Source organism: Balaenoptera physalus (genome assembly GCF_965194825.1).
Source record: "Balaenoptera physalus genome assembly, chromosome: 2".
In the NCBI taxonomy this organism is placed as follows: Eukaryota; Metazoa; Chordata; class Mammalia; order Artiodactyla; family Balaenopteridae; genus Balaenoptera; species Balaenoptera physalus.
Window position 1 is genome coordinate 85,013,916 of NC_138883.1, and position 22,503 is coordinate 85,036,418.

A 22,503-nucleotide genomic window follows, 5' to 3' on the forward strand; every position below is an offset into this window, starting at 1 on the left:
GCCCCCATCATTCCTCCTGCTGTACGCCCCCACCTGGCTCTGCCACAGGCCCCTCATTTCACCACTGTTGCACGTTTGAGGTTTTCAGGGCATTTTAAGATGTTCTAGAAATCTGTACAACATAGAGCCTATGATTAACAATACTTTAAAATTTGCTAAGAGGTTAGATCTTATGTTAAAGGCTCTTACCACCAAAAGAAATCCCAAGGGGGCAGTAGGAAACTTGGAGGTGATACATTTATGGCAGTGATGATGGGTTCCCAAGTGTATATTGATCTCCCAACATATCAATTTATATGTATTAAATATCGACAGCTGTTTGTATGTCAGTCATACCTCTGTAAAGTGATTGAGGGAGAAAAAAAGTCAGAAGAACCAAGAATGCCTAAATTCTGCCCTGCCAATCACTCACTTCCCAGAGAAGACCCAAAGAGAGGTTCAAGGAACAACAGCAAGTAGAAAATAGGTCTCTCCTTTATTACTACTAGCCAGTGTGGTGCCTGATATCTTGATGCACAGTGTTCTGGTAAAACTCACAGCCTGAGCGTAGCATCTCCTGTGCCCTGAAGCCCAAACCAAATCGGGATCTCTGCCATCTCACCTGAACACATGGCCGATGGTAAATGGTAGGAGCAGAGAAGAGACGATCCTGGTGGCTGGGCCCCCCTTGAGAAGAAAACCTCTGGCTCTCAACTGCATGGCTGGTGGAAGAGGAAGGAATGAGAACCCAGCCATGAGCTCGAGCTTTTAAAGCACAGGAAAACATAACCCATCAGATTAGTATTCCTCTTTCAGGAAAGAACGGGAAGGGAAGTTCTCCTGTGGTGGAAGGAGGAGCTAGGAGTTCCCTTCCCCAGGGACCTGTAGCCATCCTCCTAAGGCGGCGCCTTTGGCCTTCCCCATCTTAGGACCCCCCACGCCTCCACACGTGCTTCACCAGCTGCCCAAGCCAGAAACCTAGGCGTAATAAATTTCCCTGTTCCTCAACCCTCACATTCACACTGATTCTACTTCCTAGGAAAGTTTTTAATTCATCTGTGTGGCCTCAGTCCCGTTCTAGCTCAGGCCAAAGTTGTCTCTGGTTTCCTATAACAGCCTCCTGGCCCTTGCCCTGTCTTCCATCTTGCCCTCACCAAATTCATTCTGCACATTATACAGCCAGAGTAATCATCCTGAGTAATGCAAAACTGGTCACCCACTGCCCTGCTGCAAACTCTGCAGACTGCCTTTGCCCCGAGGGTAAAGTTCATACTCTTTAGAGACTTAGTAGGCCTGGCAGGATCAGGCCCACTTTCCCAACATTCTCTCTCACCATCCCCTCCAACAGCTCCCTGCTTCAGCCCACACTGAACTTTAGTTCTTCAAACTCCACACATTCTTACCTTCCCATGCTATTTCTTTACCCTTTTCCCTATGTCCCACTCTCTCCTATTTGTCCTTCAGCCTCAGCAGCTAGTGACCTCACATCTTTGTCTTAGGACTGGCGTGTCCACTTACCTACTGAAGTCTACCCTAGCCGTCCAGACTTTGGTGGCCCAGCCCACCTGTGTTCTCACACGACACCTGAGCTTCCTCATGTGGGCATTTACCCCACTGCGCTGTAATTGCCACTTTCCTCTCTGGCTTCTGCTGTGAAATCTGTGCGGACAGGGACCCCTTCTATCTTGGTTACCCTACTCCCAGCCTGCCCGGATGACATTTGATGAGTACAAGAACAGGAGAAAATGTTCAATGAATCTTTCGTGCTTATTTGATTTTTGGCTCTACTGATAAGGTCTTTAACTTTTCTGCAGGCAGACAAGTTGTTAAGAGCCTTAAAAGCCCACCTTAAAAATGAAGCAAGAAAAGAAAATGAGAATCAGGTAAGTAACATTTTCATCACCTATTAAATAGCAAAACAATCAGTTAATGAAAGATAAACACAGTTGGTGATGACTTAAGACATGCTATTTGTTACCAAAGAGATTGTCATTGGTAATTGTAAATCCTTTCATAATTCTTATAAATGACAAAGCTGCCTCTGTAATCTATTGAATAAGATGTTCTCATACAAAGGCAAAGATTAATTACTAGTTGCCAGATGTATGCCAAATGGTGTGAGTAGGGAGGGAACTGGATTTGAGGTCAGAAAAACCCAGTTAAGTAGCAGCTCTGTCATTTTTGTATGTGTGTGACCTTGGAAAACTCAAATCATTGATTCTTAGTTTCCTGGTCTTTGAAATGGAAATAACATCTTTTCTGCTGAATTGAGGGTTGTGAGAATCACATGAAGTAGGGACCGTGGAAGTGACTTGTGGGAAACTAAACCACTGCTGATGGGAGGGAGCGGTTGTCATGGCTGCTTCAGACCCGCCCCAAAGAGTTCTGACAAGGCTCAACACCTAAATGATCAATGAATGCTTCACTCTTAACTTGAAATACAGGGAAATGTTGAAAGGCCTTAAGGAACTGGGCTTTGGAGGGCATCCGTTATATATCTTGAACTGAAGGTAAATATAAACATGAACTGAGCATCTGAATTCCTTCTCTCTGTCTTTATAGACTCCGTAATTCTCTGTATTCCAGGTTATAAACATTTAAAAACTTCCAATATTCAAAATTCTATTTGATTCCAGGTTTAATTAATATAAAATAGACAACAAAATTGATTTTGGATTCCTTTAAGTTTCTATATCAACTAAATCAATATAGATATTTTAATTAATTAAAAATTTTTTTCATGGTTAAGGGTACATGATCGTAGTGCCATCTGAAATCAGGATTTTACTTTGGGTAGTAATTGATGGGCTAAATTTAAAATGATCTATCATGTTTCAAATTTAGCATCTCAAGAGCCGTTCCATTTTGAAAAACTTTCACAAGAGCAGGATGATAATCAAAATTTGGTCAGCTATAGAATTCCTTAGTGGTGAATCTGTCAATAGTGAGCTTAGGTTGGTGGAAAGAACTGACATAGACCAAGAGTTTATCTGAAGCTGCAGGAGTCAGCACAGTCCAAATACATGGCAAAGAGATCAGTAATATTACCAAGGACAGACAGATGGGTGAGCTTCCAGACCTCCAAATCGTCACCTAGGGAAGTGCACAGGTGTGGGTCACATCTAAGTGAGCATGAACTTCTGGATGCCTTGTTCTCCCTCTGCAGATTAGCCGTAACTATATGAGTTGGAGCAGCTCTGTATGTAGGTTAGTCTGACTGTGTGCTGGGGACTCTCAGAACCAGCTGTGCCACTTCAGTCTCGAGCTTATACAAGTCTTTACAGGTACATCATGGTGCGTTCAGGAATGAACATATCCTACCTGATCACTGCTGGCCTCCCAGACTAACATACCCTGGTTAAGGTGTGTGGGGTTAAAACAAGACATCTCTGGGAGTCGTGTTAATAGGTTTCTAAACCAGTTATAGGACCTCTTCTGTACTGTGTTAATGGGGGTAAGGGGGCAATAAGTACTTTTAAAGTGTGTCTGTACTCCAGCAATATGTGTAACCTGAGGGTTACACTTCTGTAGTGAGAACAGTTTCTTTTTCCTCTCTTCTTCTTCATGACTATCCAGGGAGTTGGAAAGTAGGATTCTGTGGGAAGCATGCAGTTTTAGCCGGAGGTAACTCCTGGAGGAGAGAGTATGTCTCTCACAAAAAGCAAAGCCCTTACCCTTGACTTGGAATGCACTCTTTTTCCCAGACCTGAGGAATGTAAAAGAGATTAGCAAAGCTATCTCAAGCCAGGAGACCTCAGGGAACTGAGAGTCCTGGTTGTTCCTTATGGCTGGGGGCTGTGTGTGAGCCTGGTTAAGGGAAGATAATATTCAAGGATAGTTGTTGTAAACTTGTTGACGTCCATGGTGGTGACTGAACTGAGACGATAAGCAATTCTATGGGTTCGTTGTCTAATGAGCTCCTCTTCTGTCTATATAAGATTCAGTAAATTCTAAATAAAGTGCCTTGCAACCATCAGTTGTCTTGGTCCTTCTGACCCCATACTCACGGTGCTATTCAGTCCCTTACCCCTCTCTGTTGGGACCTGGAAGACCCCCTGCGGTGGCTGGACCATCGCAGGATTCAGATAGCATCTTTCTACTCTCACGTAAATATCCCTGCTCCTTTGAGTTCAGGCTCACCAGTTCTCATCTCTCATCTGTTGACTTCCTTGTTGCTTTCCAGTGTTTACTGTCTCATCATCTCCTGTCCTGACCTTACTTTGGGTGAATTCAAAGGTCCACCTGGATGTCCCTTACTACCCTTGCCTCCCTGTTCCTTAAGTCCTGTGACTTTCTTTTCCACTCTTCATTAGCCATCCCCTTCTTTGGGTATACCTTGGATCTTAGATCACTTAGAACTATTATTCTTCTGTAATATTTCACCTCCGTCTAAAAGCCTTCCATTTTCTAAGCCTCCTTATTCTTTTACAACCAAAACATTTATTTTATATTGTGGTTCTCAACCCAGGATGTGTGGGAGAATCATTTGTGGAGCTTTTTAAAAACACTGATATTTAGGCCTCACCAAATCCCAGGCAACTAAATTAACTCTCAGAGGGTGGGGTCCAGTCACCATACTGAAATGGACTGAAAAGTCAGGATGCAAAGCCCTCTCACCCCCTACTTCCACATGCAGGGTACCAGGTGTCTACTACCACGTGCAGAGTACCAGGTGTCTACTACCGTCTAAAATGCTGGAAGGTTTCTCTGTAAGGAAGAAAATGACCCTAAAGGAAACATGATACAGAAAACAAATGAAAGCTTTAAAAAATGTCTTACAATAACCTATTGAATTATCAAGTCTTGGAATCAAGCTACACAGACGATTCAATTAAGGTTACATAAAAAGCTATAAATGTTAACAACTTAGAGAATAGATGACAGAAGTTGAGATAAGGACAGGAGGTGAAGGAAGGTATAAGGATGCTAATAGCTGCAGTTTACAGGATATGTGTCTGCAGTCATGGAACAAGAAATGAAGGTATAAGAATGCTAATAGCTGCAGTTTACAGGATATGTGTCTGCAGTCATGGAACAAGAAATAAAGGTTTAAGTATGTTTAAAGCTGCAAAGGTAATAGAGTGAGTAAGTGGTACAAGTCTATTAGGAAGAAGATGGGGAGATGAGAGTGGTGCAAATGAAGTAAATCTTAGTACATGAGGCACTGAAAATAGTTATTGAAAATACAAATGAATATCCCATCAGCAAATCATTAGTGATATGTAAGTAACCACTTAACATCAAACCCTAGAAATAGGAAGGGTAGGGCAGAGAATGAATTACTTTTCATTATACTCCCTTTAGTATTTTATTATTTTAACCATATGTGTGTATTAGTTTATTTCAAAAAATTAGAATTTACGTTTAAAAAGCTACAAAAACAAATCAAGCCTCTCCTTTATCGTCTCTAGGTAGGATAACATGCTTAATGCCTTCCTCACATTCGATTAGGATATAATTCACCTATTTTTCCCTAATGCTTTTATAGTTTCATATTTTACATTTAAATCTTTAATCCATCCAGATTTCATTTTGGTGTGAGAAAATGATCAAGTTTCATTGCCCACCCCCTCACCAAAAACATGAAAAACATAGTCAATGTTTTCTCCGCATCATGTGTTGAATAATGAATCTAACCATCCCCCACTAATGTGATGTGCAACCATTGTCATACGATGATTTCTTCTAGAAGCAGTTCTGTTCAGGACATTCTGGTACCTGTGCCATGCTGTTTTGATGACATAGCTCTTTACTTCTAGTTTATGATAGTGCACATGCCCTTCTTCCCTTACTCCCTTTTGTTGACCTTTAACAAGTTACTTTGGGCTCTCTAAGCCTCAGTTTCCCTACCTGTGAACTGTAGATAATGTTAATCCTTGTCTCATAGGCTTTGAGGAATAAATGAGAGATAATCCATGTGAATACTTAGCCCAGTGAAGTTATGATATTAGCTGTAATTGTTATTAATTATAGCATGCTGCCTAGCATATAGTGTATATTCAGTAAATTAACATACTTTTAATAATTTGTGGGAATTCCCTGGCACTTTCACTGCCATGGGCCTGGGTTCAGTACCTGTTCAGGGTACTAAGATCCCACAAACTATGTGGTGTGGCCCAAAAAAAAATAATAATTGGCTTATTTACGCACACTAAGATACCTTTGAATGCTTTGCAAGCCTAGTTTTTTAGCTTGGGTTGTTAAGTGTGATTGTTTCTTTCTGAATACTCTATCATTCTTGTCCTTGCCTATAATTTAGTGCTGGAGGGTTTTAAAATTATCTCTTGCATATGTAATACATGTTTTTTATTCAGTTTAAATTCTGATTCTTCCTGAGCATTGTAACTCTATACATTGGACATAGCAGATTAATGTCTCTCTTTTTCAGGATGAAATTCAAACTTCTGCATCTTCTTGTGATGAGATTGAGGTACAGCTCAGCAGCCAGGAACAAGCTGAGAGGGAGCCAGTTGGCCATGTCACCAAAACAAGGAGAAGGCGCAGGACTGTCCGCAGGAGCCCTGACTCCCAGGTGAGTAGAAATGTGCAAACTAAAAACAAGCTACCACCTGTGCCCAAACTGGTATATTATTAGGGAGCCTTCTCTTAATTCCCTTATGATATCGGGTGCTGGCAAACACTGCTGTGAGCTCCATGAAAGCGCAAACCCGAGTCTGGCCTCATCATCACACCCTGGGCACTGGCACTCGGGAAGCACTTAGTAAGTATTAAGCACAAATTAAACGTTTGTTGAATAATATGAACATTCATTGAGTGTTTACTTAAGTGAGGTGTAGTAAGTAAGAAGGAAAGAGATACCAACATCAAATATGATTTTTTTTTTTTCCTCCTTCCTATCTTGTCCTGGGCCTGGTGATCAGCTGAGCTTAGTCTTTGAACAGTGTGGTCATGTGATTCCGGGGGCTTCTCCCACTTGCTCTGAGAGGACTCTGACTTTATTATCCTTTCATTCAAATGTAGCTTTTACAAGATGGTCCTAATTTTTATTTTCCAGCTTTGTGTAGTCCCTCAGTCATTAGCTTGTCTAGGTCTCTCAGTGTTAGTTTCTCCTCCCTAGGAGAGCAACCTCTGCCATGTATGCCTTCCAGTGGTCCCTAGTCTCTACTATTCCCAGATGCATTTTCTTATGACATTTGGTGAGGCAGAGAACCAAATCTGCCACTCAAAAAAGCTTAGTCTCCTACTTTTCTTTCTTTAATTCATTTTCCTCCTCAATTTGGTACCTGTCTTTGGAAGGCATTGATTACTTTTTTCTTTCTTTATGTCTGACTATTAGCAATGTTTTTAATGATGTGTTTTTAAATTGAGATATAATTCACATGTAACATCCTATCAGTTTCAGGTGTACAATGTAATGATTCAATATTTGTGGTGATCATTTCACAATATATATACAATAAGTCTAGTTAACACCTCACGTAGTTTTTTTCTTGTGATGAGAACTTCAGATCTACTCTTAGCAATTTTCAAGTGTGAGTCCTTCTTATTTGTTATTGAAAACATTTATTTTCTTTTAAAATTTGTAGCAGGATCATTCAGAGATAAAAGTATGTGATCCTACTGAATTCCATAATCAAGAAAAGCATGAAAACCAGGCTCTCAGAACTGCTGTAGAAGCTCCTTCTCTACCAAACAAGAGTCAAGATGAGAATGCAGTGCCCTCAGGAAAAAGTGGAATAAATGGTATGCCAAGTAACTTTAAAAATCCAAAATTGCTAGGGTAACCATGTGCATTAGTTTCCTAGGACTGCCGTAACAAAGTGCCACAAACTGGGCAACTTAAAACAACAGAAATTTGGAAATTCCCTGGCAGTCCAGTGGTTAGGACTCGGCGCTTCACTGCTGGGACATGAGTTCAGTCCCTGGTCAGGGAACTAAGATCCTGAAAGCCGCACGGTGCCGCCAAAAAAAACAAAAACAAAAACAAATTTATTCTCTCACAGTTCTGGAGGCTGGAGTCTAAAATCAGGGTGTCAGTAGGGCCATCTTCCTCCAAGATGCTGGGGAGAATCCTTCCTGGCCCCTTTGTACCTTCAGTGGTGGCTGTAGACCTTGGCTTGCAGCTAAATCTCTGCCTCCTTGTCATGTGGCAGTCTCTCTGTGTGTGTTTTTCTTTCCTTCTTTTTTTTTTTTTTAATATTTATTTATTTATTCATTCATTCATTCATTTATTTATGGCTGTGTTGGGTCTTCATTGCCGTGCGCAGGCTTTCTCTAGTTGCGGCGATCGGGGGCGACTCTTCCTTGCGGTGTGCGTGCTTCTCATTACGGTGGCTTCTCTTGCTGTGCAGCATGGCTCTAGACCATGGGCCTCAGTTGTTCTGGCATGCGGGCTCAGTAGTTGTGGCTCGTGGGTTCTAGAGCGGAGGCTCAGTAGTTGTGGCGCATGGGCTTAGTTGCTCCGCAGCATGTGGAATCTTCCCAGACCAGGGCTCAAACCCGTGTCCCCTGCATTGGCAGGCAGGTTCTTAACCACTTCACCACCAGGGAAGTCCCTATTTATTTATTTATTTGGCTGTGTCCAGTCTTAGTTGCGGCACGTGGGATCTTTGTTGCAGCGCATGGGCTTCTTTCTAGTTGTGGTGCGTAGGCTCTCTAGTTGTGGCACACGGGCTCTCTAGTTGTGGTGTGCGTGCTCTAGAGCTCATGGGCTCAGTAGTTGCGGCACATGGGCTTAGTTGCCCCACGGCATATGGGTTCTTAGTTCCCTGACCAGGGATCAAACCCGAGTCCCCTGCATTGGAAGGTGGATTCTTAACCACTGGACCACCAGGGAAGTTCCTGTGTGTCTTTTTCTTTACATCGTTTTCTTAAAAGGACACCAGTTATATTGGATTAGGTCCATCCTAATGACCTTGGTTTAAGTTGATTACGTCTACAAAGACCCTTTCCAAATAAGGTCAGATCACAATTATTACAGGTTAAGACTTCATTCAGTGTATCTCTTTTGGGGAAACAGTTCAACCCGTAACACCATTATGTAGAACTTCTAACTGTTCAGCAATGAAAGCAAAAGTTAGAACCAAATACAGTAGGCCATCAGGTCACCTTTAATAACCATGTAGAAAGCAGAATATGAGTGGTAGCTGGAAAGTTTAAGGCAGTTGATCTTAAGGCAGGATGAGGAGAGAGCCTGGCTCGTTCTGCCAATTAGCTCCTTCTGGCCTGCTCCAGAGACAGGTACAAAGACCTGTTAGCCCCTTCAAGTAGGACAGTTAAAAAGGATCTGCAGAGTCTACCTTCCCAGGGGTGTGGCCATTTTATTATGATAAATGTATATTTTACTTAGTCTCTAACCTCCTAAAAACCTCTTTCCTAAACTTTCTCAACTAAAAATTTGTTTCAATAAGGCCAGAAAACTTCAGTTCCCCTATGCCTAACAGGACTTGGTGCTTTCTGATTTCATCCCTCAGGAAGCCTGCCAGTTGCAACAGTGTCTCAGTGTTCGTTTCCCCCAGCACATCTGTCTGGGACCTGAGGCTTGCCTGAGGGGATTGGGAGAGAAGATGATTCACTCATGTCCACCAAGCAGTTAAAGGCAGAATTTCTAATGCTGAGCCCTCCCAGTTTCCCCAGAATTTTGAATGTCTTCTAAATCTAGAAAGTTAAAGAAGGTAGATGTTCTGATTTGTAGGTCTGAGGTGAGCCTGGAATTCTGCAGATTTAATAAGTACCCCAGGTAATTTTGATGCATATGCCTCATAAACCCATTTTGAAATCCTGAGACGAGGGGAATGTAAAGAAATATGACAGAGTCAGAAGTGGGGGTGGAATTTAAAATATCTGTTATTCCACCAATTGTGTTGTTGTCAAGAAGACTTACCTCTAGGACCCAGTTTTGAAGGCATGGGAAAAATGAGGGTGGACCCTTTAAGTCAGGTTTGTGCAATGAAACACACAGGCTGTTTGAAGGAGAAAAATCTGATCGTGTAGTTTCTGGTGAGAGGAAGTTTTTAAACTTTATTTTGACATAATTCCAGACTTAAAGTTGTAAGAATAGTACCAAGAGTTCCTATATATCGTTCACCTAGATTTCTCAAATGTTAATATTTTGCCATATTTGCTTTATCCTCCTATTTATATTTATATACATATATACGTACGTATATGTGTTATATACATTTTTTTCCTGAACTGTTTGAGCGTGTTTCAGATATGTGCCCCTTTACCCCTAAATATTTCTGTGTGTTTCTTAAAACATCAGGACTTTTTCTCACAAACGTACAGAGAGCAGAAAGTTCACTGATAGGGCTTCTTCATATTCCGCATTACAACTAACCTCTGAGAAACAACCACTTGTCAAGGTTTGGTATAGTATCAAAGAAGAATATCCACAATTATCTGAAAAGGCTATTAAAATACTCTTCACTTTCAACCACATAGCTGTATATGGCAAAATTTGTTTTCATATATTACTTCAATCAAAACAATACATCACAACATATGTATACAGAAGAAGAAAAGAGAATCCAGCTGCCTTTTATTGTCAGATGTTAAAGAAATTGTAAAAAAAATAAAATAAAAACAAAAAACGCTCTACTCACTTTTTTGATTTAGAAATTTTAGCCATTTTTCATAAATTATTGATGTTAACGTATAATGGGTATATTTTTAGTGAATCAAATATTTTTAAATGTCTTAGTTTTAATATCTAATATGGCACATAGTGATATAACGTACATGAACAAAAATTCTTTGGGGTCCTCAGTAATTTTTGAGAGTACAAAGGGATCCTGAGGCTAGAAAGTGTGAGACCGGCTAACTAACCTGTAGACAGACCTTATCTAGATTTCATCCCAGCAATGTCCCTTAAAACAAAGGCAAATCTCGACTCATCCTTTGCATTTCATTGCCATGTCTCTTTTTTTTTTTTTAATAAATTAATTTATTTATATATTTTTTATTTTTGGCAGCATTGGGTCTTCGTTGCTGCGCGCGGGCTTTCTCTAGTTGTGGCGAGCGGGGGCTGCTCTTTGTTGCAGTGCTCAGGCTTCTCATTGTGGTGGCTTCTCGTTGTGGAGCACAGGCTCTAGGCACATGGGCTTCAGTAGTTGTGGCATGCGGGCTCCATAGTTGTGGTGCGTGGGCTCAGTAGTTGTGGCTTATGGGCTCTAGAGCGCAGGCTCAGTAGTTGTGGCACACGTGGTTAGTTGCTGTGTGGCATGTGGGATCTTCCCAGACCAGGGCTCGAACCTGTGTCTCCTGCATTGGCAGGCAGATTCTTAACCACTGCACCACCAGGGAAGTCTTGCCATGACTCTTTAAGCTACTTTAATCTAGAACAGTTCCTCAGCCTTCCTTTGTCTTCTAGCGCATTGACCTTTTTTTTTTTTTTTTTAAATTTTTTATTTATTATTATTTATTTATTTATTTATTTTTTGGCTGTGTTGGGTCTTTGTTTCTGTGTGAGGGCTTTCTCCAGTTGCGGCGAGTGGGGGCCACTCTTCATCGCGGTGCGCGGGCCTCTCACTATCGCAGCCTCTCTTGTTGCGGAGCAGAGGCTCCAGACGCTCAGGCTCAGTAGTTGTGGCTCACGGGCCCAGTTGCTACGCGGCATGTGGGATCCTCCCAGACCAGGGCTCGAACCCGCGTCCCCTGCATTGGCAGGCCGACTCTCAACCACTGCGCCACCAGGGAAGCCCTGACCTTTTTTAAATACAGGCCAGTTTCTTGGGTCCTCTGACTTGGTTTGTCTAATGTTGCAGATGGTTAGATTCAGATCATGCACTATTGGCAGGAATCCTGCAAACTAGGGCTGTGTCCTCCTCATTCAGCACCCCAGAGGGCTCAGATGTTGGTTTGTCCTATGACTAGTCTTGTCAACTTGCATCACCTGGTTATGGTGGTGTCTGCTAGGTTGCTCCTTTGTAATAGTTACTATATTTCCATTTGTAATAAGTATCTTGTGAGGAGTGACTGTGACTCTTTAAATATCCTATTTCATGGCCAAGGTCCAAGCAAAAGCCCTATAGCCCCTCTGCTCTATCCAATCATTCTTTTGCCTTGTTTTATGGATGCATTGGGAAACCTTAAGGATGAGTGACTTTATAAGTAGCATTTCTTGAAAACCCACTTGCACAGTTTTTAGTAGATTGCCTTAAGCTGAAAAAGATACTAGAATGTGGGAGATAAGTAGGGGGAAATAGCAACCCTTATATACGTGATGGCTTTAACTGGATTTAAAGAACAAAAGCAAAACAAGTGTAGAAGCAAAGGACCTGAGAAAATATAATAAATATAATAATAGCCAAAATGATAATAGTGTTTCTTAGGCTGGTAGGATTGTGTGACTTTTATCATCCTCGTTAAAACAACTAGACATGTTCATAGCAAAAGTTCTGGAAAAGAGTTTTATAAACATACAGAAATTTAAAAACATCTATACAAGAAGCATAAAATTTCTGTCTACTTGAAATACAAGCTAAAATTGTGGTGATGCTGTAACTAACGCTTTGTGCTCCTTGTGCCCTGTCTCCCGTACCTTGGCAGAGGCCTATCCCATGAATGGGCTCCACGTTAACTTACATTTCTTAATGGCAGTAATTTTTGGAAGTCTTTCATTAGTTCTGTGTCCTTGGATTCAGGTAATGAAGGTCCAAAGATACCTTCAGAAAGAAAGAAGTCTCTCTACACAGATGGGTTTTCCAAACGTGGAAAAAATAAAAGAACTGCAAGCACTACTCCAAGTAAGTTTTGCACACAAAGAAACATAAAATGGTGGTTGGCCCCCTTCAGGCTGACGCTGGAGAGGCAGTGCACCGTGACAGCCGAAGGCTCAGACACTGGCGTTGGGGTTTGCGCCCCCCGTTCCCTCATTTTCTACCTGTGAGACCTCAGGAAACTTATTTATCCCCAATAAACCCACGTCCTCAGTTTAAAGTGGGAATAATTAAACTACCTATTTCATCAGGTTAATATATGGATTAATTAAGACTGTTTTCCACTTCTGATTACCTAGCAGGGCAGCTAGCCTGCAGCAAGTATTCAAGAAATATCTGAGAATTAATGTGTATCAAGTACTTGGCACGATGTCTACCTTGTAAAAACTTATTATTATTTTTAGTAATAAGTCTAAGGGACTCCATTTCTGGACATGTAATTCTCTTTCTCTATTGCCTGGCACATAGAATGTTGATTGTGCTATATATTTAGAGTACTTAAAATGCTGCTTAGCATATATGAGAAATTCTAACACTTAATTATACTTAATAAGAATATAATTAGTTAGAATAGTACAGAGCAGGGGTCAGCAAACTATTGCCCATCTTGGCCTGTCTTACAGCCCTTGAGCTAAGAATTGTTTCTACAGTTGTAAAGGGTTGTATAAAAGAAAGAATATGAGACACAGACCACAGTGTATGTGACCACCAAGCCTAAAATATTTACTGTCTGCCCGTTTACAGAAAGTTTGCCAATCCTTTGCATAGAGCTTTCTTGGCATTATTAAATGTCAAATTTATGATTAAGTAAAGGCCATTTATTAATTGGTGAGGGGAGAGGACAAATCTGTTAATCTTTTCTTATCCTCTGGACTAAACCAAGATGTTAGTCAGCAGTGAAATGGACAATGGAGAGATAGATGGTCAGTGTTTGATAGTTTATAAGGTGAGTATGCTTTGCCCCTGACTTTCTAAAACCTAAATGTTTTGAAATTAAAATTTTAGCAAAGATGATGCTGAAGTTGAATGTCAGGGATGCCGAGACAAGAATAAGTGTTAACAGAAAAACATAGGGAAGGTGAATAAATGGATTTTGTCTTGTTATTAATTGTCATATTTGGGGAAATATTCTAGATTTTAAGAAGCTTCATGAGGCTCGTTTTAAGGAAATGGAGTCCATTGATCAGTATGTTGAGAGAAAAAAGAAACATTTTGAAGAACACAATTCATTTAATGAACTGAAGGTATGCTGATAAAATTATGTTCTTAATGGCACTAAGCTGTTTGATTTTAATGTTGATACTGTGTATATACCATTAATACAATTAGCTATTATTCTACTAGTGAAATGGATTTGTTTCAGTCTAATGTATTTTTATTATTTTAAATTTGTTTTTGAGAATTTTCAAAACCCTCCAGATAAAACAGTGAATCTTCACTATGAAAAAGAATTCTGTAAAAAATAAAGTTAAAAAAATAAAACATTTAAAAAAATTTTTTAATAAAAAATAAAAAAACAGTAAAAAATAAAAAAAAAGGGAAAAAAAGGAAGAACTCCAAAGTAGCAATAAGTTGTTCTGTTTTCCACCTTCAGACACTGCCTATCACTTTTGTTGGGGAAGGACTGATATATGGCTGAAGCCATCTTTCCCTGTCTCTGACCTAAAGGGAAAATTAGTGACTAGCAGTTGCTAATTTAAAGGCTTCCTGTCATAACTGAGCTCCCTGTGTGGGGGGCCTTCAGGCCAGGTCCTACTGGACTCAAGCAGCTTCAAGTAAGAAAAGGTAAAGTCAACCCCGAGGTTGAGTTAGCAGCAGAGTAGTGAGTAAATAACATCCTAGGAAGTTGATGTTCCTGTCTTACATGGTATCTGGTGTTAAAGGGGTGCCACAAAGATGAATGGGAAACATTTTTGAATTTAATAATACATAATAACCTGCCTATTTCTCAAAGAATTTGAAGCAGTTTGTGGTATTACACACAACACAAAACAGTATAAAGCTGGTTTAAAAGGGGCAGAAAATGAGCACTGTTAACAGGTACAGTGACTAATATATCAGTCACTCAGTTGAGTTTTGAGTTTTCTGATATCAGTGCCAATGGGGAAATGCACTGGGTAATAAGTTCTAAATAATTAAAAACAAAAAACAAAAAAACATACGGTTCTTAGAAGCTTAACCTTGGATAATAAATGTTCACTTGAACATTTATAAAACCACTGTTACCACAGTTGAAGACGCTGTTAACAACCTTCTAGCAAACAGTCATGGCATTAAACATCTCCATTCCTTCATACTGATCTAACAACATGGGTGGACAGTCCAGGGAAGAGATATTCAGTATGTCCATAAGAAGACTCTTAAATATTAGCAAGGGCTAAGTATCAGAACATTCACAGCTGAATATTGGGACAAGAGGCCCATCCTGGAGGAGCCAGGGAGGGTGTCCTGCGGATGCTTTACAGAAAGTAGACAGTTAGCTTCTTTTTCTGCATAGGCATGAGCTAGCCGCAAATATGCCTGTAAGGAGGGCCACTCGTTCTCCTTACCATGAAGCTGAGTCTACTTAAGTACTTTCTTGAAAGTCAAGCTTTCTGTACTACATAATATGGATGAACTAATTTCCAGGTAAAAGTTAAGGGCAGAACAACTGCTTCAACCATAAACTTGAGTGTAGCCTTGAAGATGTGTTGAATAAATGAGTAGCTTACATTATTTTTTAGTTGATAGCCCCATCTGAATGAGTTTAGTTCTAAAATCCCACCCCAGCGCCACTGTTTAAGGAATTGGCCAATCAGATGGGTTATTTGGTATGATCTGTTTGGAGACTAGAGAATAAAAAACAATTACAGTGACTTCACCATAGCTAATATGGTTTTCTTGACGGTTGACTTGTTTGGGGATTGGTCATTTGGAGAATGATGGACAATAAGAAATGAGCAGAGATCTAGAGAGAATCATCCTGGCTGTGACCAATCTCTCCTTTCATGATTAGAGGATGGAAACCTGATTGAGTTAGTTGCCGAATGGCTCCCCTCTGCAATGATCTGAAACCTTGTGCCCCGAGTTGCCTGTTTACTTTGCTAACAGTAGGAATGACCAAATTTTTTTTATCTTTGACAGTATATGACAAAATCCCAATTGAATTTGCATTTCTCTGATCATTACATGTTACATGTTTATGTTACAAATCTTTATATGTGTTCATTGATGGTTTTTCTTTGAATTTGCTTTTTCTTAATTTTTGCTGATTTATGAGCCACTTATCTATATTAATGACATATTATGTATTATATGTTCCAAATACTTTCCCACAGTTTGTCTTAACGGTGTCTTACCTTGTGGAAGGTTTTATTGTTTTATCCAACTATCCAGCTTTTCCTTCTAAAACTGAGGGTTTTGTCTTGCTCTCCCTGTCCCAAGATCATAAAAATATGCTCTTGTATTTATTTTTACTGCTTTTATTATTTTTTCCTATGTTAAATCCTTAACCCAGATTTTTATTTTTATGTATGGTATGATTGAGCTCTTTGCTTTGTTAAAACAGGATTTTTTTTGCTAAAAGAAAGGAGGGAATTGATTAGATACACTGCAAACAAAATAAATTAGTGCCACTAGAGTCTGCGGCATAATATTCTAACTGAAAAGTCAGAAAGATTGGTATTCAGTGCGAGTAGAATCATTTAAACATAAGTTGCTCAAGCAAAGGTGTAGAGTTGGTGGTTCTGTCACCAGGTGAACTGGAAAGTGGGAATTTTAGGGGAAAGACAGAAGAAGGCATAAAAGTTGTGGTTAAACATAACAGCATACTTAATACGTCTAACCTTTCAGCTTATAGTAAAGATACGTATTTACCAAATATTTTGGTTTTAAATTTGTCTCACAACATGAGAATCTCTTCTGCTTGTATGTCGAAATGAGAAGTTAACATAATTCTCTAGTTTCTTGTATTATTTCATAGGATATAATCAGAATTTTTATGTCTTTTGGCTTTACACTGTCAATTTTAATAGTCCTATCTCTGCTGTCAGTTAGTGAAGTTAGATTTCTTCTGCTTGCAACAGAGCTTAGACTAATGATAGTAAAAACATTCAATCATTCTTTGTGCTTTGACAGTATCTAAAAAAAGATAACATAATCGGAACCCTTCCCTGCCATTTCAAAGAGAGCATTTCCCTTCCTCCCTTCTTTCTTTTCTTTAGGTTTTTTAAAAAGAACTTTAAAAAGCTATTGGGGAGCCAGGGGTGGGTAGGGGAGGAATTATTTGTAGATTCCATAAGCTTTTTACATAGTAGGTTTCTCTTTGAGTTTGTATTTAATAAACTGCATATCATGCTCTCAAAGGAACCATCTTTCCAAGAGAACCGATTTATCCTCCCTTTCTGGCCATGGGGGACTGTTTAGCCACCTGCTTTCTCTAGTTAGAAAATACCTGGGGACATGGTAGCTGGGAGAGGCTTTCTGTAACACGTTACTCAGCGCAACCAGAAGTTTCTCTTAAATCAGAGTCACCATAGCAACACAGGTGCAGGGAACTGCTCAGCCTGCCAGGCAGGTAGGGTAGGGTGAGGTAGTGCGGAAGGAAGGATGACAGGGTTAAAAGTGGCGATGAAACGGGATAAATGGGGGCACTCTCCTGCACTTTGCCCAGACAATACTGTCTCAGAGGCCAGCTTTAATGTGGTGCGTTTCCTTTTCTTCAGAAGCAGCCCGGCACTAAGGGAGTGGCGGCAACTCCAGTTCCTCCCCGAGAAAGACTCTCTGTGGCTTGTACCCCTGCCAGCCAACGGGGCTCACAAGGCCGGCCCCACGCAGGCCGTAGCACCTTGTGTGTGAAGAGGCTGGCCAAGCGCTCCGCGCTCTCAGCAACTAAGATGAATGTCAGGTAAAGAAGAGCTCCAAAATGGAACCAAGGACGAGGGCTCAAAGCTTTACTGCTTCTAATACATTTCAGGTGGACTACAACAAATGTTTTAATGTTGATGAAAAAGGAGAAAGGATCGGAATAGAGAGAAAGATCAGCAAACGGTTTTTATTTATAAGTTACTTTTTTTCCCTTAAATTTGTGTTTGATTTTCTCATTTTGTCCAACTTCCCTAAGCTCGCGGTTGGTTTTTTTAAACATTACCTTTGTATTCGTTTTTTTTTTTTTTTTTTAATTTATTTATATTTTGGCTGTGTTGGGTCTTCATTGCTGCACCCGGGCTTTCTCTAGTTACGGCGAGCGGGGGCTACTCTTCCTTGCGGTGTGCGGGCTTCTCATTGCGGTGCCTTCTCTTGTTGTGGAGCACGGGCTTTAGGTGCACGGGCTTCAGTAGTTGTGGCACACAGGCTCAGCAGTTGTGGCTTGCAGGCCCCATTGCACAGCCTCAGTAGCTGTGGCACATGGGCTTAGTTGCTCCGCGGCATGTGGGATCGTCCCGGACCAGGGCTCGAACCCGTGTCCCCTGCATTGGCAGGCGGATTCTTAACCACTGCACCACCAGGGAAGTCCCCTTAAGCTCACATTTGATTCAAAAGTAAAGATAGAAAATAAGATCTAGGGCTTCCCTGGTGGTGCAGTGGTTGAGAATCTGCCTGCCAATGCAGGGGACACGGGTTCGAGCCCTGGTCTGGGAAGATCCCACATGCCGCAGAGCAACTAAGCCCGTGAGCCACAACTACTGAGCCTGCGCGTCTGGAGCCTGTGCTCTGCAACGAGAGGCCGCGATAGTGAGAGGCCCGCGCACCGCGATGAAGAGTGGCCCCCGCTCGCCGCAACTAGAGAAAGCCCTCGCACATAAACGAAGACCCAACACAGCCAAAAATAAATAAATAAATAAATTTATTTATTTTTTTAAAAAAGAAAGTAAGATCTATATGGATGTTTTACCTTATTAATTTAATGTATGTCTGCAAAGATGTGTAAATAGAAAGTTTTCCGTTGACGTAAATATAAAGTTGAAGATAAATTCCTAATCTCCCAATTGAGTGAGCTGAAGAATTGACTCATCCTAAAGTATGAACATTGTAACCCACTGGGTACTGCAGTAGCATAGCCATCTCATGCTCACTGATCCCTGTTTTCTTTGCTTGTGCCTTTCCTAACATCAGGTTAGCCCTCAACTGTGACTGTCCCCACAGATGAAGATCTTCAGGCTCCTTTCTCTTAATACCGAAATTTGATTCTCTCATTTTTTAAGGGCGTTTGCAGCATCTAACAGAACTGGTACATGGTGACACTTCCCCAACACATGCAATTATCTGACATAGTTTTTAAAAACTGAAAAATGCCCTTGAATTTGGAATTCTATTTATTGAGTTAGTCTGGAATATGAGGTACCTATACGTGGCAGTTCTGATTGTATTTATTAATAGTTAAGAACACCATGGTCAGGGGCTAGTCCTTGCTTCATGCAGGGTACAGAGCAGCCTGGAATTGGTAGCACTTTTCAGTGCTTGGTGACGGGTAGGTGGTTTTGTTTAGAAGCTTGACCCAAGTACTCATGTCTTATACTCCACTGTCCTATTTAGGTTTTCAGCTGCTACTAAAGATAATGAGCATAAGCGTTCACTGACCAAGACTCCAGCCAGAAAGTCTCCACATGTGACCACATCTGGGAGTACCCCAAAAGGCCAGGCTGTGCTCGGGACACACAAGTTAAAGATCACAAGAGCTGAATCTGCTGCTGGTAAAAAAAAACAGAACAAAACAAAACAACCTCCCTCCCACCCCCCAAAGTTCTGGTTTATCTTTAAGCCATGTAGCTTCCTAATATGATTGTCTGTTTCTTTAAAGCCTCTCCATTATCTATAGAATCAAAAGGAAAAATTTCTCTAGCATATTTTTCATTTATACTGGCAAGGGAAGTACCAGAGACACAGACGAAAAAACTGATATATCTTCCAGAGGACTCCATCCTGTCCAAGACGAGCCCTGAAATGGTGACCCTCCCTGAAGAATATTCAGCCCCTTCTCAGGGATTAGGAGGAGGATTACAGTATTCATTACAGCCTCTGAATGGTTCTGCCAGACTCTGAAACTAACAGGACCCAGAGTTCATGGAATAAATGCCACACTATTGACTACTAGTAGATTGTATAAGCCAGAATAAGCCATATAGATAATCTTCTACGCACTGTCTACTTAATCATCACCTACAAAGACCAAGTGGTTTTCAAAAGAACACTGCAATAGCAGTGTGAAGGTTTAAAAGAGTATCACCAACAGGTTAAGGCCTGTATTAGAACTGAGTATACCAAAATTCTCTCAAGAGTCCTACTGAATGTCAGGCAAGAGCCTTGATTACACAGGAAGGACTGCCAGATTCCCTGAGACTAGAGCAATCCAGCAGGAGTTTAAACAAGAGGAGAGTATTGTTGTTGGTAATAATCAGCGTGGAGACTCTGAGGATTTTTTCATGCCTTTAACACCTAAATTAAAGATTGAATAGTGAGACTGACAACTAAATTTCAAGAGAGAATACAGAGGTAGGATCAGAAAATTTATGATTCTTCCTCTAAATGACCTCTCTCATTCCTACCCACCCTTAATCGTTTCTATATCAGCAAGGAAACATTCCACAATAACATTCTAAATCATCCTGTAATAGGGGAAGAAAGGGGCTTGGGCAGAGAGCAGGGCTAAAAAATGAAGAGTGGACTTAGGCCTAAGATGTGACTGTGTCATTTTACATGGAGCAGGGGTCACTGAGCAGCACCCACCTGCCTAATACTGAGAAAGGACTCACAAATACTCACAGATAAGGACATGAGGCAGGAACTAATTGCCATATCCTGAGCTCTCTCCTCTAAGTAACTCAGGGGTGTGCCCAGTCGGAATGGGATAGTTTTCTTTCCCCGGTTATCAAATATGAATTTTATACAAAATGAAATCAAACTAATTTTTTTCTTGTGATTTGCTTTATTCACTATGTTTCAAGAATCATATTAATAAATGAGCTAAAGTTCATTCATTTTCACCATGTTTTTCAGTTGTATGGATATATTTCAGCTTATCCATTTTACTGCTCATGGACCCCGTGGGTATTTCCAACTTTTGTTATTTTGTATAGTGTAGCTGTGACCATTCTGGAACATGTCTCCTGTCCATGTACAGTTTCTCGAGATTAGGACTGGGGCTGCTGTATAGTAGGGTAGACAGACACTTACATTACTGGTTGAATTGTACTAGTTTATATTCTCATCAGCAGGGTGGGACAGTCCCATTGTTCCCCTCCCTGCCAACACTTGATAGCAACACAGTGGAATGGCTTCAGCACAGGAGTTCTGTGCTTTTCTGGGTTGTTTCACTAGATGGTCCTAGATCCTAGTTGCTTGTTCACATATACGGGCAAGTGCCAACATTTGACAATGGCCTGAATGCAGCCTGTGAGGGGAAAGGATTACAAAATGTGCCAGTTATATGCTGCCCAACTGTAGCAAAAATGTGGCTTACCAAATTATACCATCCTGGTATATTTTTAACTTTGTTACAAAAATTCATATTCTTCGGTAACAGCCTTCATTAGTAACAACCAGAGCCATGGATCTTTTTATTTCTATGTGATTAGGTTCCTTGCAAGCTTTATATCTGTTTGTGTTAATGAAAATGTTACTATTAACAAGATATAATTTTTTTTTAAAGGGTAGGGAATTCCCTGGTGGTCCAGTGGTTGGGACTCCACGCTTTCGGTGCAGGGGGTGCAGGTTTCATCCCTGGTCGGGGAAATAAGATCCCGCATGCCACATGGCTCGGCCAAAAAAGAAAAACTAAATTAAAAAATAAATAAATAAAAGGGTAAATATGCAGGGAAGCAGCCTGAAAATTTACCCGGTTATTTTTTTTTTAATTGAAATAAACTTGATTTACAATGTTGTGTCAGTTTCAGGTGTACAGCAAAGTGATTCAATTACACAGATATATACATATGTATATATAAATGTATATATAATCTTTTGCAGATTCCTTTCCCTTATAGGTTATTACAAAATATTGAGTATAGTTCCCTGTGCTCAACAGTAGGTACTTTTTTTTGGTTATCTATTTTATGTATAGTAGTGTGTTATATGTTAATCCCAAACTCCTAATTTATCCCTCCCACCCAATTAATTTTTTTTTTTAATATTTATTTATTTATTTGGTCTATGCGGCATGCGAACTCTTAGTTGTGGCATGCATGCGGGATCTAGTTCCCCAACCGGGGATTGAACCCGTGCCCCCTGCATTGGGAGCATGGCATCTTACCCACTGGACCACCGGGGAAGTCCCTCACCCGATTAATTCTTAAAACAGGATTCTAAACTCCAGCTGATCCTAGGAAATGTCACAATATTTAGACTCTTTGGGGAGCTGCTAACAGGGGAGCAGCTCAGGGGTTAGTTTTCCTCAGTTATTCTTTTCTCCTCCTTTTTTTTTTTTCCTTCCCCCCGACCCCGTGTCCTCAAGTCCATTCTCTATGTCTGCATCTTTATTCCTGTCCTGCCCCTAGGTTCTTCAGAACCATTTTCTCCTCCTTTTTAACCCTATATCTGTTTCAGACTGTTCATATTGAATTCTATTTTTAAGATTGAATAAGTGATACTTAAACAGGTCTTTTTTTCTAATTAAGCCCTTGGATCTTGTTTGTTATTTTAGTTATTACCCCGTTCAATTTGACAACTGAGGCAGCGCAGACTCCGATCTCCCATAGAAAACCAGTGTTTGATCTCAAAGCAAGTTTGTCTCGTCCCCTCAACTATGAGCCACACAAAGGTATGTGGGAATGTTTTGAGGTACAAGATTTAAGATTGAACAATTCTGCATCTGAGGATGTGAAAAATTCTAGTGACTCAGTGGAAGCCATACTTGGCGTAGAATTCCTGC

General features: G+C 40.6%; 1 protein-coding gene across 2 annotated transcripts in view; it reads left to right on the plus strand.

The window, feature by feature from the left end:
- The window catches only part of NUSAP1 (nucleolar and spindle associated protein 1), a 36,696-nt gene that overhangs the window by 9,377 nt on the left and 4,816 nt on the right, over positions 1–22,503 (plus strand). For both annotated transcript variants that reach the window (XM_082449354.1, XM_082449355.1), the window contains exons 2-9: positions 1,794–1,862; positions 6,368–6,511; positions 7,527–7,683; positions 12,585–12,686; positions 13,794–13,903; positions 17,363–17,544; positions 19,173–19,330; positions 22,276–22,392. In XM_082449354.1, the coding sequence (XP_082305480.1) occupies positions 1,794–1,862; positions 6,368–6,511; positions 7,527–7,683; positions 12,585–12,686; positions 13,794–13,903; positions 17,363–17,544; positions 19,173–19,330; positions 22,276–22,392 (1,039 nt within the window). The remainder of the gene's footprint in view (positions 1–1,793; positions 1,863–6,367; positions 6,512–7,526; positions 7,684–12,584; positions 12,687–13,793; positions 13,904–17,362; positions 17,545–19,172; positions 19,331–22,275; positions 22,393–22,503) is intronic.